Source organism: Episyrphus balteatus, chromosome X, assembly GCF_945859705.1.
Source record: "Episyrphus balteatus chromosome X, idEpiBalt1.1, whole genome shotgun sequence".
Lineage (NCBI taxonomy): Eukaryota > Metazoa > Arthropoda > Insecta > Diptera > Syrphidae > Episyrphus > Episyrphus balteatus.
In genome coordinates, this window is record NC_079138.1 from 6,192,167 (window position 1) to 6,207,455 (window position 15,289).

The window sequence follows — 15,289 nt, forward strand, 5'->3', positions numbered from 1 at the left end:
CAAATCCATGAAATCAAAAAAAAAAATAAATAATTTAAATTATGATTCAATCAAAACATATAGCTCGAGCAAAATCACTTGGCCAACCAACGTAAAATAGTAAAAGAAAAATGGTGCGTACAAAATTTAACAAGTGAATTTTTTTTTATCTTCTCTTTTTTTAAAGTTATACCATTTAACAAAAGAAGCCACTATAAGTGTCATTTTTCGTATGTTTAATTACTTGCAATTAGACGCTGCTGTTATTCGTCAATTCCATTATAATCTCCATTATAATATAGTTCATCTTTCTTCAGTTGCCAATGACTCATGGGTAATCTGCAGTATTTTTAATTATTCAATGGTTATACCTGTTGGCGTTTTAGTACGCGTACAATTTATTATACCTATGTCTTTATATTTGAGTGCAATAAAAGTAAAATCAAATTCTACGCTGATCACTTATACACACCGAAGCTTACCATTTTGTGTATTTTTCACAATTTTTGGAAATACTTGCGCAATAAATTGGCCAAGTGAATTGGTTCTATGTATTTGTATAGCTCATCATTATGTTATATATATCTATGAGCTTTAGCTCACGATTTGATTCAAAAAAGAACTAAATTCCTCTCAATAAGAGAAAGTTGTTTGAAGTTCAAACTTAAGTTAAAATTTAGCGATATGATAATTTTTTTGTTAAATAATAACAAAAATATTTCAAATATGCAATGTTTAGTTTAGTTTTTTTCTTTTAATATTATGGCACGTTAACGTACTGCGTCGGAAGAGATGAAAATAAGGATAAGGAATAACTTAGTTTTTAACTTAAAATCTATGATGATATCAGTCCATGCTATAAGGCTTCCATATGACGATGAACGGTAACACGGGCAAGAATGTGATGCGGACTCATTTGCTGTTGTTGATGGTTTTCAGTTTCTTTATTACAATCACCCAATTCAGTTTGTCCAAATATAGAATTATTTTTCGGTGTATTACGATGATCATTCGAACGTATTCTTATACCCATGCTAGAGACAGGCCGTTCAACTGTGATGCCGTTATTGTGATTTGTTGGACTCGAAACCGATGTGCTGATCGATAAGGAATCAGATTTTGAAAGTCGTTTGTTATTTATCAATGGTTCGGCAAGTGTAAAACACATATGCTCCGAATCTTCATGCGGTGTCATAGTTGAATAACCATGATCAGATTCGCCATTTGGTGGTCTCCGATAACTACTCCCAGTGGACATGTGATAGGGTGATATATCGGACACAGCTATTGCATTACCAATCGGATGAACAAGATTACGATTCAAAGCTCCTCCGTGACCATCGCCAAGGTCATCCATGTCACCATTATCGGGTGGAGAAATATTGTCAAAATTGAAACGTGACAGTGGTACCCCATAGTTGTCCTCATGCATCGAGTCCACATAAAATTGATCAACACCATTCTCGAGGCTCTGACGATAACAATACATTGCAAAACCAATTATCAAACACAAAACAATTATTGCTCCCCCAACTGGGCCAAATGCCGAATAGGGCTGAGATTTTGGTGGTTCAATTATAGCCGAACCAAGCTCTCCGTCTCCGTATGGAGTTAATGAATTCAATACGCCATTAAAACATGAGTTCTGCATTGTACAAAATGATGCACTAAATGCATTACCATCCAAATCCAATTGACACCATTCACAACCCATAACAGCAAGGCAATCGAAGTGTGTTACATACACATCACAATTTATGTGGAGGCAAGAATTCAAAACCATATTCCAGTCATAACTTGATGAATTATCTAATGCCAATTGTGTATCAGATAGTGGTTCACAATAAGGATAACGCAGAGTGTAACTTCGCAAAAGTTCATATTCATCACTACTATCATCATCATCATCCTCATTATTATTATCATCATCTGAAGTGGTTGCCTTTGTAATATGCATTGGACACTCGCAAGGACATTCACAGTCCGTTTGATCCATTCGATTACAATTTAAACAAATCCGATCCACTGTACTACATGGACAAAAAGCACCCCCATCACAAGTCGAATTGAGCACAGCCGCAAATATATTTGTCCCCCATACTGCTGTTATTTTATATTTTGTCCGCTCACCATGAACTACATTCGTTAAGACTTCTGTTAAAGATGTATTGAATGTATAATACCGTTGAAGATTACGATTTTGATAGTTTGCGCATGCTAATTTTTTTACTAAAATTTTGTGATTCAGAATATCATTGGCCAAAAATGATTCTTTGTGAGTAAGATGTTCATGGGGTCGCCTTAAATTGTTTGTTGCAGTCACTGCTTCCATCATTGATGGGTGTGCAATTAGATAACCTTCGTTTTCGAAAAGAATACATTTGATATTATTCTCAAGGCACAATGGTGTATCCAAAATTATTTTATAAAAAAATGCATAAGGAACATCAAGAGCTATTACAGCCACTGGGGAATCACGTTCTGAATTATGAAGAGCATTTGCTTTACCTTCAAATACAGTATGAGCTATGGTAATAATGTAACCGGCACCTCCTAAAAAAAAAAAAGATAATAATCAATAATTTTAATATAAGGAGAATAGAGAAAAATTGAACCAAGACAAACCTGCGTCTAAATACGGTTGTGTAACAACTATCCTTCCTGGATGCTGCACCGCCTTTAAGAACCATGGTCTCCGTAATGGATCAAAATCTGTAGCTAAAAGACAACCAGGATACACTTGCAAAACACCGCTTATTGTTGCTGCGTAACGACGAATAATGTAATTTTTAAATTCACCATTTTTTAAATGACGCTTTCTCAAATGCTCCATAACACTATAGAGAGCACTAACATCATTTCGTATTCTTGGCAACAAACCGGGATTCACCAATAGGCCTGTATTATCTTTAATGTAGGCCATTATACTTTGTACAGTACGAATTTTCGTTTTGTCGCAATTTAAACGATTGTTTTTCAAATAGGTAAATGGAGACTGAAATGCTGAGGCGCTTAGGAACAATGTTACACTGTCTGAAAGGAAACAACCAAAAAATAAATAGAAATTAATCTTAGTTTAGAGTACGATTGGCGTATTTTTATAATTGATTTTTTTAAGGACTGGCTCTAGGCTCATCACAAATTCTATATGAACACTTTTTTTTGTTTGGTTCTGATTGAAAGTTATTTTGTAGCACATACATTTAGCATTAGGAAGAATATTCCTTTCACTATTAATAGTGGAGGCATATTTTCATTGGCTAGGTATAGAAAGTCTTACTTTTTTTTTACACTTTTAAAAAATCTTACAATAATGGATACAAGTTGCAAACGCACTTTCATAAATGATGAATTGTAAATTCATTTTCTCATAAATGAGAAAATTGTATCTGCATTGTGCATTATCAAAAAAAGTTCAAAAGAACCATTTCGAAAGCGTTTTCACATCAACACATAAAGCATAACATATTATCAAGTAAATAAGCTGACAAACTTGTTCCTTCAAAAATGATTTTTAATGCAAAACAAACTATGTATTTGCAATGGCGTTGATTGTAAGCATTTAAGCAAAAATTTTCTTTATTTTGGATTCTATTCATATTAACTACTGTAAACAAAAATTTAAAAAAAAAATAATAATAAACTTACCGAGAGTAGCAATCTGTCGAAAATAACGACAAACTGGTGTATGAGGTGATATCAAATCAATTCTATGATACAACAAATCAAATGGTGCCATATATTCGATGTGCTGGAATTTTTGCCAACCCACATTACCATATTTAGTTTGGTATTGCGGCACAAATGGTTTTCCATTTACATTATTTGTGTTTTTTGATTTTGTAGTAACAATACAAACAATTAACATATCCATTACTCTGTGCCATAAATAAGTTTTCTAAAATTAAAAAAAATTATAATTATATACCAACCTGAAAAGAATAAAATAAAAATTCGTCGTACTCACAGTAACATCTTTTGAATTTGCTTCTTCCATCACAGAAAGAGTTACATTTCCTTCTTTTTCTCTTAGTAAAATTTTTCGAAAACTTTGAAAATCTATTGTATTTTCCAATAAGGCAATATCAACAGAAAGTGATGCCTTTGTTAAGTAAGGAACTTGTTGCAAAGCTGGATGTATTATTGCTATTCCATTAATATCAATCAAACAAGCATAGCTATTGGCGGAATTTTTAAAATTCATAACATCCTCAGCTAGGTCAGAAAGATAAAGATTAACTCCAATAACACCAAATTCTTTTATTCCATGAGTTATCGATACAATGCCATCTGTAAGTAAATATTTAACTTTAAATTGATCGTCTTTTGCATTGCTTAAAATGAATCATAAAAATTAAAGCTTAAGCGTTTTAATAATATTCACCGATAGCTATATTGTCGTATTACTGAACGTTTTTTTTGTTCCGGTTAGATATGTAGATAGAATTTAGGTGCAAAGAAAACAGACAATAAATGAAGCGACCATGTTTTTACATTTGACTTGACATTTGCCGAATTTCATACTTGCAGTTTTGTGGTAATTCCAAATATTTATAATTTTTTTTTTCAAGGTATACGAAATAACACAATTTTGCTAGAAAAATCAAAATATTACATTTGTTATAATTAATTGTACAAACAAGTACAATTGACAATCTGGTGAACGGTAAATGACATGTAAAAATATTAACTTTGTTTAATAATAAAAATAGAGTCAAACAATATGACAATTGCTTCCTAGCTTGTCCTTATTCACAAAGCTAATGCAGAAAAATATTTTAATTAAACCAATTCTTTGATAACAGAATTCTTATATTATGTTTCAAACTGTAAAACATTTTGATTTTAAGTTTCGTCATTTCGAACAATCTAGAACAGGTCTCATTAAATAAAGTTTACTTATCTAATTTAAATATTTAATTATCGATTACCTTTGGCATTATAATCAACAACAGGCTGATGTAATTGTAATTTATCACTAGAACGTCCATAACGATAAAATAGATCAGAAAAAACAGCTGTACTGATTTTAATTATTCGTTCTGGATGTCTTTTCGTTATGATATAAAGATTTCCAGTTAAATTATGATGATAATTATTTGTGTGCCAGCTCGATACATCTATATCGTATTTGGTGTAGTTTTGGTGGACAATATCATTTAGGAATTGTTTTTCATACATAATACGCTTTTCATCTATAATAAAAAAAAAATAAACAGTAAATTTTGAGAACTGTTTTAAGCAAAAATGTGTCTAAGAAAGTTACAAAATAAAAAAAAAATTAAAACTTTACCTAAAATGACAGCACAAGTGTTAATAGTAATAGGAAATGGAAGCATTTGTTGACCAAGTGCAATTGCAGCTAAAACACTTCTAGCATCAGATAATCTTGTCAGTAAACCTCTGGTTACATAAATAAATTCTAAAGGTTCATTTTCGGATAGATTCTGTTGTCGCAACAAACTAAACGAGTACTCAAAACCCAAGGAATGATTTGTTGGTTCGGTTGAACGTTTAAGCATTGAAATATAATCAAGAATTTCTTCTTTTTTATCTGGTGTTGCCAAATATGTTAGTTTGTATGGATTTTGTCGGAAATTGGTCAATTCCATTGGTATAGCTTCATCGGAAATAGTAACAATGCTTATAAAATCAGTATCCGTGAGCATTTGAACAAGATTTGATACTGAAATAAATATACAACATGTATTTTTAAAACAAAGCAAAAGAAAACAAAAAATATCTACCAAATGATTTAGAAAGCTCCATCTGTTCAACACTAAGCACACTGCCAACATCAATTAGAATAAATACACGTTTCTTTTCCACTATTGTTGCCACATACAGCCGGCGAAAATGTAAATTATTAAAATAATATTGACAATTATGATCACTTGCATAATCATAATTCGACAAATAATATATGTGTTTGTAATTGTTGGCCGCATCTTGGTTATTTAAGCGTCGAATTTCTTCTAAAATTTTCCCATTTAATTTAAACGATAAATTATTTTCGATAACTAAGTTATCATGATGATTGTTTTTTAAATAATTTAATATTTGAATTTGCTGTTTATTGTAATTTTGCTCTAAGCTATAGTCTTCAAATGGACACGGTTGTATCAGGGTATTTAAAAATATTTGATCTCTGAGAGGTTTTGTTTGATTTGATTCTGATTCTGAATTTCTGTTGGTTATTATTGTGCTGTCAATTATTTGTGTGATGTTATTTTCGAAGAACCATTTAAAATCATAAATTATTGTTGTGGCTTTTTGGAGTTTTTTTGTCAGGCGGTTTGAGAATTTGTGAAGTGTGTTGTTAGTCTCGCTTATGATAGCTTTAAAGTCCATAGCATCGAAAATTTCCTTCAAAAAAAAAGAGAATAAAATTTTAATCTTTATTAATCAATATATCGTTAGTTTTAAGCTTTGCTTAATGGTGGAAGATCGTTATAAGGAGTCTCCCAAAGATCTTGAAAACTTTGAAATAGAAAAAAATGGTCTTCGCTAAGACGCTAAGAAGACAATAATGGCGAGAGATCTTTGACCTGCTTTCAGTATAATAAAATTCATTCAAGGACAGATTTGACTTTAGGAAACTACTTTTTTCATTCTGAAATGACAAACGACAAAAAAAAAAAACTTTTTGATAATGCGCACAAAATATTGTCGCAACAAAGCGTTCTAGACTCTAAGCAAACAAAATTGGAAATATTTTAAACGTATCAACTGTCTCTACAGAACAGCCTTATGCATTGAGGTAAAAAAAATTACAAATGTATTTTTTAAAGATATTCCAAAATTTCCTACATATCGAGTGCGACATAAAAAAAAAAGCTCTATTCATAACTGAAAACCTTAAGTTTTTTCGAGCTTTGGTTGTTGAATTATTTTCAATTGAATTACATGTGAACAACTTTGAGCCCGAAAGTCGTATTACGGGAATAGTGAATGCAATTTTTCCGGTTAAAATCTTTTTCACGTTGAAAACTCTGCCGATTGTTTTTGAGAAGTTCAAATCTGTTTTTTTTTCTGCGAAAAAAGGTCTTGAGAGAATAGTTCGATGAATTCCACAAATAACGTAGTTGGGAGACTCTAATCGAAAAGCTGCAAGAACCTTTATACCAACTGGTGGAAAAGCTTGGTGCTAAAACAACAACTCATTCATGTATTAATAGAATTCCCGAAAGAAAAAGGCATTTTTGCAGCAAAAAGAAAACATACGAAAAATTGAAAAAAAAGTGGTCTCTTTTAATACGCTTTTATTAGCTTCACTTGCAAATGACAAAATAAATAAATAAGAATAATGTAATAAAATCTTGAAACTAAATTTTGACCCACTTCCAATTATCGTATCGAACTGAAACTTTGTACATATATGTTGTTCGGGTGACAACACAATATTTTGGCGAGGGGAGTTGGAGGCCGAAACACCCCAAATAAATTTTAGCCTACTTCCAATTAACGTATCAAAATGAAACTTTCTACATACATGTGGCTCTGATGACAACAAAATATTTTAATGGTCCAGACCATGGGGGGGGGGCACTGGGGGTCGAAACACCCCAAATCAATTTAAGCCTTGTTCCAATAATTATAGTATCGAAATGAAACTTTGTACATATACATATAAATGTAGTTCGGATGACAACACAATATTTTGGTGGTCCGGACACTAGAAAGGTGCATTGGGGATCGAAACATCCTAAATCAATTTAAGTCTACTTCTTATCAAAGTGAAACTATGAAACATTGGGGGGTTTAAACATCCCAAATCAATTTAAGTCAGTGATTTTATTCAAGTAGGTATGCCCCTCCCCAACAGCTGATACCATATTGTAACTTCGAGTGAAAGATACCATAGTAAACTTTTTTTTAAAGTGTACAATGAATAATATTTTTTTAACCGATAATATCATATTACGGTTGAAAGAATATATTGCTTAAGATACGTAATGTGTTCAGTTCATTTTAAATTATAGTCAATTTTGACGCCTAGATACGTAAAATCTTTCACTATTTCAATATTGCAACTGGTTACTTCGGAATCAAAGCTTTTAATTGAGCTATATATTAAACAATTGCTATTGATGAGTTTGAAACTAGAACAAGACGGAGCATGGAACAATACCTACTTTAATGTCATTTTGTCCCTTTAGATCAGTGCTGAACAACATTGACCATATTCATAAAAATTGTCTAAGCTGCTTCTAAGAAGGATTGGATTTTACCCTATTCAAATAACATTGGATTAACCCAAGTCCAAGAAAAACTGGGGTCTTAAAACGACTATGAATATACCCCTATAAGTTTGGTTTTTTTATTCACTACAAGTTTATGGTCCGCAAACCATAGCCTTAATACATAACATCATGGTTTATTTTTGAAACCAAATTTAATGGACTAAGTGAATTGTATCCAGTTGCTAAATTATCAGCGTTGCTAAATTAAGGCGTTAACTTTCCCTTAATATGGTAGATCAAAGACAGAATTTTACACCCAAGTTAATATCCATATGCTCATCTTTTAGAATATGACCCATTATCTCAAAATGGTTCGCCAAGTCCTCTCTATCATTGGAAAACACGGTAATTAACTAACAGCTTTATTCTGGAAAACCTCATTTATACCTCAAAAGTCACAAGAAAATCACAGTGAGAATAACTCGATTTTGTGCAGATTTATTTCTCACAAACTTCTTTTAGGAAAATGTCCAACTTGTGAGCTGTGACGGTGACCTGTTTCAGAACAGAAGTTTTTGTCAAATAAAAACCTCACAAAAATCAAATTCATCTCACTTTGTAAGATTCTTGTGACTTGTGAGGTTTGCGAGAATCTTATCTTATCTTATAACTTTAAACGAGCTAAAATTGTTTATATACATATATATATATAAAATTGGGTTCTAAGAAACGGCTCTAACGATTTCGATGAAATTTTCAGGGTTTGTTTCTCTAAGCGAGTTAAATGTTGTAGTAGTACTTTTGGAAAAATCCGCCCTCTACTACCACGCCTTTTTTTTAACATATAAGTTTTTTCGGTAACAACTTTAAAGAAATTGTTTCTTGGAAACGGCTCTAACGATTTCGATGAAATTTTGGGGTTTGTTCCTCCAGGCGTGTGAAATGTTTTAGTAGTACTTTTGGAAAAATCCGCCCTCTTCCACGCCCTTTATTTAACATATAAGTTTTTTCGGTAACAACTTTAAAGAAATTGTTTCTTGGAAACGGCTCTAACGATTTCGATGAAATTTTGGGGTTTGTTCCTCCAGGCGTGTGAAATATTTTAGTAGTACTTTTGGAAAAATCCGCCCTCTGCCACGCCCTTTTTTTAACATATAAGTTTTTTCGGTAACAACTTTAAAGAAATTGTTTCTCGGAAACGGCTCTAACGATTTCGATGAAATTTTCGGGGTTTGTTCCTCTAAGCGAATAAAAAGTTTTGGAAGTACTTTTGAAAAAATCCGCCCACTGCCACGCCCACTTTTTTAACATATAAGTTTTCTCGGTAACAATTTTAAAGATTTCGATGAAATTTTCAGGATATGATTCTCTAGGCGAGTAAAATATTTTAGATGTACTTTCAGAAAAAATCCGCCCACTAACACATCAACATTTGTCATATAAAATTTTTTTTGCTAATTGCTTTAAAGATTTCGATTAACATTTGAGGGTTTCTTCCCCTAGGCGAAACCAAAATTTCGGAAGTTACTCTCTCGTATATTATTTTTTTCGGCGGAAACAAAAAAAATCCGCGAAATCTTTTTTTTAGACATTTTTGATCATGTATTGAAACTATTAAGTTATTTGTTTAATTGGTAGTATGAATATATTGAATAATACGTTTTTGTATCATTCTAATTGACTTATTTTTTTCTACGTGCATCAAGATAGAAAAGAAGATCATACATTCACTCCTTTTACGTATGTCGTTTGTACTAAAACGTTGGTCGAAAACAACTTGCTCTAAGAACAAAAGTCGAAAGTTTTTCTGTCGTTGTAGTACAAATATGACATCTGTTATAGAGTTGATTATTTTTGTTTCACGTGTTGTTTACTCAAACACTAATTAATGAAAAGAGTTCTTTTAAATAGCCTTTATCTTGAGTTTTTTTTTAATAGAATTGTCAAGGTTGATGTTTCTAAACTTAGTATAAGGAATAGTTAGCTAGGCTGGGTCACAAATGTATGGAGAAATTTTTTTTGCTGATTTTTTTACGGGCACAGTGATGAAAAGGTGCCAAACTGTGAATAGAACAATAATATAAAGTTTGGTTATAATCAGACTTTATCTTTGCCTCCGGTTGCCCAGCCAAGTTCTCTATGAACTTTGGTCCTAAAACCTTAGGAAAAAACTCAGGCCTTTTTCAAACCATTCTAACTTTTGTTTTAATAATGTCAAACATTTCACACTCGTTTTATTTGTTAACATAGTCGAAATCAAGCTCCTCAAAAACTTTCAGCTACGTAGGATTAGTAGTTTCTGAGTAAAAGGCCTTAAAAAATCGCAAAAAGAGTAGCTGATTTACTCACTAACACACTAACTAACATATGATAAAAATTATGGCAAACTTCTAGTTTTCATAGAAACTTGTTATGGTCATGGATCTTGAAGTACATAGGAATAAAATCGAAAAATTGAAATTTTACATTCAGGGGGCGTGGTAACCGCCCATTTTGGCAGAATTAATATCAATTATTAAAAAGTATACTTCTGAATACCCTAGAATCTTGAAACTTGGTAAAATTGTAGTTAATGCAAAGGAAACATATTCAAACTTACGATTTTCTACATTGGAGGCGTGGTATCCCCTTAAAAATAATAAAAGATGAATATAATGTTTCATAAATTAATTAACAAGTCTTAGAAAAATGTAGTTTTGGTTTTTTTTTTAATTTCTCAAAAACGACAAAACATTTTTGCATCCGGTTTTCTGTTTTTGCTTACAAACAAATAAGAGCATTGAATTTTGAAAACTTAAATAGTACTTAATAACATAAAATTAAAAAAAAAAATTAGTTCCCAAATTTAATAAAATTTTTTTTCAAAATTTTGATTTTGAAAATTAATTAATTTTTCAAAAACTGTTTTATAAAACAGCTTTATTTGAAAGCAAAATAAAAAAGAGATTTTAGGCTTAACAAAAAGGTATAACATGTTGTTGTAGGTCTAACCGTTGATTTTTAGTAATATTTTTTCCTAATTAAATCATTTTTTTTTTAGAAAATTGCCCCTCCTGACTAAACGGGGGCGAATATTAATCCCCTCCAATACGATTTTTTTCTTGTCCGGACCCAACCTACACGCTTAAGCTTTTTGGCACATGCTCTTGAATTAGATTTTATAAGAAATGAGATAATAATCAATTAAGCAAAGCATGTGTGGTTTTTAGGCAAAAATCAGCTTTTTCAAAAATTAACCCACAATCCGGAGGCACTTAAAGTTAAAATAATGAAATGAAATTTAACTTATAAGCTTACCGAACCATTTAGCACCTTTTAATCGCTGAAAATCCAAAAAATTGTATTTTGACCCACCCTAATAGTTACAGAGAATTAGTTCATGTATTCAAAACATAAAAAAAAACGACAACTTTTTGTAACCCACGTAACCTTAGAATGCCACGAAAAATATGGTTTATACTTCTTTCACCAAAAGTAATCTAATAACCGGGGATAGGATCTTGTGGACCTAAAAACTTTAAAAAAGGCAAAATAAAACTCACAAAAAGGCATAAAAAGGCATTTATTGAGAAAATAATGCAATATAAAAATTAATTGCAGTAATTTTGAACAATCATGAGTTTTTTTTAATTTTCAGTTAACAAGCGCCTGCGATTGTCCCTTAAGAGTGCTCTAAAGGAGCTAAAATATCTCTCTACATCTGTAGAGACGACTGGACCCCAATTAAAGAACTCGACATCGCCCACTTCAACATTTGCCGGGAGCTCTGGGATCTGTGTTCCAATTTATTTGTTCAACTCTTTCAATTTCGAGTCCCTTATTTGCCAAAAAAAAATTGATCTGTATTTCTCAAAAAACATCTTTGCGACTGCCCCTTTCGCAGCTTCCAAATCTCTCTTGATTATGTCCAAAATCTGGAGAACTTCTTCAAATCGAGTATTGTAAATTGCGTAAGTTAGCTTTTGAACTCGTCGGCCGCGCAATAGAACGTAGAAGACAATAAATGGTAGCAATAGCAGAGAAACAAGTTGCATAGGTAGATCTTTTCATTCGAATTTTGTTTGTGTGGGGTAATTAGTGAATTTTTAATATGGAAAAGATATATTGAGCAAGTAATATACTGAGTAAGTTAGCTTTTTGTTTGTATATTTGAGTGTTTTGTGTGCAGGCATTACCTTTAAGACGCTAAAAAGATAAAAAAAAAAACATAGGAAAAGACAAAAAAAGGCAATAACAAGAGAAAAGGCAGGCAATAACGAAAGAAAAGGCAAAAAAAAAGGCAAAATAAAATGCATATATTTGGCACGAGGGGGACGTGAAACGGGTTTGTTTTTAATCTATAATGTCGTACGATTAAGCAAGAAAAAAAGGCAAATTCCACAACATCCTATCCCTGCTAATAACATTTTTAAAGATACCGAGCAAAGCTCGGTCATCCAGGTACTAGGGCTTTAAATAATAAGTGGTGATTTAAAATAATTTCATAAAAAAAAAAAACAACAACAAATTATTACCTGAATCGTGGTGATTCCAAGTTCGATATTTCGTATAGTTTTCAAACGAGCATCTATGCTCCGAACTAAAGTCATGACGCTGTAGTTTGTAGGTTTTAGCTGTGAACTGCCTAAAACGTTCACAGTGGAATTCTTAACCAAAGGCACTTGGGTTTTATCAATGGAACTCGCACTCACAATGTATTTAGATGAATGTGAGGATGAGGATGAGGATATGCTACTATTGCTATTGCTTTTCTTTTGGTCATTGTCATTATTGCTGCTAGTAGTTCGGTGGTGCTGCAATAATGCTATTGGTGATACTATCTCACTACTTGTAGTTTCCGATTCTGCTGTTGTTGATATTAAAATAGGAACGTAGCTGTTGTTTATATTTAGTTTGTCTTTATTGCCAACGACAATGTGTAATTGTTGCAAAAGTCCAATTGCACAAATGATGACAATAACTTGCAATTGTCGTCGGCGGTGTCTTGAATTGAAATAATATTGATTGTTGTAATTCATGTATTGTTGATGATTGTGATGAATGATCGACATTATTTTGCCGTGACAAAAAAAAAGGAAATAAAATAAAAACAATAAAAACTCAAATTTCAATTCGAATGGATTAATTGTTTTGTGTGCTCTGAATTTGAGGAATTTTAATTTTGTTCATTTTCTTTGGAAAATAGATTTTATTTCTCACAAATAAACAAATGTTTGCAGTTGAAGTAGGATTCTATTAGAAGGCATTTTTGTGTTTTGCATTGTAGTTTGTTTGTTTGATATTATGTTGCAAAGATGAAAATATTGATATAATATTTTACGAAGACTTTATTTATTTATTATTATTGTTTCGTTTTTGGATTTTTTACAATTTGTTATAGTTAATACTTTGAGGTAAATGTTTTTTTTTTTTTTTATTTTTTTTATTAATAAATGAAGAATGAAATGTCAACTTTAGGTTTGTTTGTTACTTTTATTTGGGGTCTTTCTTAAAAGTCATTAACAGCATTTACATGGATAATCGAAATTGAAACGGATTCAAAATTTGACCCGTTGGCGTTGGGAAGTTCAAACATTTGTCCTTGTCTTCTCTTTCTTTTAAAGCCTGGTACGCTGCTCGCGCTAAATTTTAGCTCCCATACAAATTATCGAAAATTTTTAGCCGAGATAAAATGGATCCCATACAAGTTATCGATAACTTGTATGGGAATTTTATCTCGGCTAAAATTTAGCGCGAGCAGCGTACCAGGCTTAAAGCCTGGTACGCTGCTCGCGCTAAATTTTAGCTCCCATACAAATTATCGAAAATTTTTAGCCGAGATAAAATGGATCCCATACAAGTTATCGATAACTTGTATGGGAATTTTATCTCAGCTAAATTTTAGCGCGAGCAGCGTACCAGGCTTAAAGCCATAACTACAAGACCTAAAAAGTGAAAAAGTGGGAAATATACAAAAGTAAAGCCTGGTACGCTGCTCGCGCTAAATTTTAGCTCCCATACAAATTATCGAAAATTTTTAGCTAGATAAAACGGATCCCATACAAATTATCGATAACTTGTATGGGAATTTTATCTCGGATAAAATTTAGCGCGAGCAGCGTACCAGGCTAAAAGCTATTTGTTTTAAGCCTGGTACGCTGCTCGCGCTAAATTTTAGCGGAGATAAAATTCCCATACAAGTTATCGATAGTTTGTATGTGATCCATTTTAGTTCGGCTAAAAATTTTCGATAATTTTAGCTGAGATAAAATTCCCATACAAGTTATCGATAATTTGTATGGGATCCATTTTAGCTCAGATAAAATTTTTCGATAATTTGTATGGGAGCTAAAATTTAGCGCGAGCAGCGTACCAGGCTTTAGGAAAAAAATAACAAAAATGTTTTTTTTTTAAGCCTGGTACGCTGCTCGCGCTAAATTTTAGCTGAGATAAAGTTCCCATACAAGTTATCGATAACTTGTATGGGATCCATTTTATCTCGGCTAAAAATTTTCGATAATTTGTATGGGAGCTAAAATTTAGCGCGAGCAGCGTACCAGGCTTTACCAAAAATAAAGCTTTCTGCATCATTATTTTTAATTTTGTGGTCGTAAAAACTGTCACAAAATGAGTTTGAAAATTTTCACTCTTTCTAGTTAAGCCTGGTACGCTGCTCGCGCTAAATTTTAGCTGAGATAAAATTCCCATACAAGTTATCGATAACTTGTATGGGATCCATTTTATCTCGGCTAAAAATTTTCGATAATTTGTATGGGAGCTAAAATTTAGCGCGAGCAGCGTACCAGGCTTTAGCCTGGTACGCTGCTCGCGCTAAATTTTAGCTGAGATAAAATTCCCATACAAGTTATCGATAATTTGTATGGGATCCATTTTAGCTCAGATAAAATTTTTCGATAATTTGTATGGGAGCTAAAATTTAGCGCGAGCTGCGTACCAGGCTTTTATGGCTAAAACAGATGTGCGGCACATCTGCACACATCCCTGCATGGAGCGCTGCACCCAAACTACATGTGCATCACTTTTTAAATTATTGATGTCTATTTCTGTCAAAAAAATTGATAACTTGATATTTTTTATAATTTTTTTTTGTGAGAAAACGATAAAAAAAAAACTGTTAAAATGGAAAA

The 15,289-nt window shown here is 32.1% G+C and overlaps 1 protein-coding gene across 1 annotated transcript; it reads right to left on the minus strand.

Annotated features, from left to right (window-relative positions):
- Positions 1-277: 277 nt before the first annotated feature.
- LOC129920548 (VWFA and cache domain-containing protein CG16868) lies at positions 278-13,566 on the minus strand. The gene is made up of 8 exons (XM_056001868.1): positions 12,677-13,566; positions 5,727-6,345; positions 5,273-5,665; positions 4,911-5,174; positions 3,947-4,269; positions 3,628-3,877; positions 2,605-3,012; positions 278-2,532 (listed from the first exon to the last, which is right to left on the minus strand). Exons 1-8 carry the CDS (start codon positions 13,211-13,213, stop codon positions 836-838), a joined length of 4,491 nt encoding a protein of 1,496 aa, XP_055857843.1. The 5' UTR covers positions 13,214-13,566; the 3' UTR covers positions 278-835.
- Between the last annotated feature and the right edge of the window lie 1,723 nt (positions 13,567-15,289).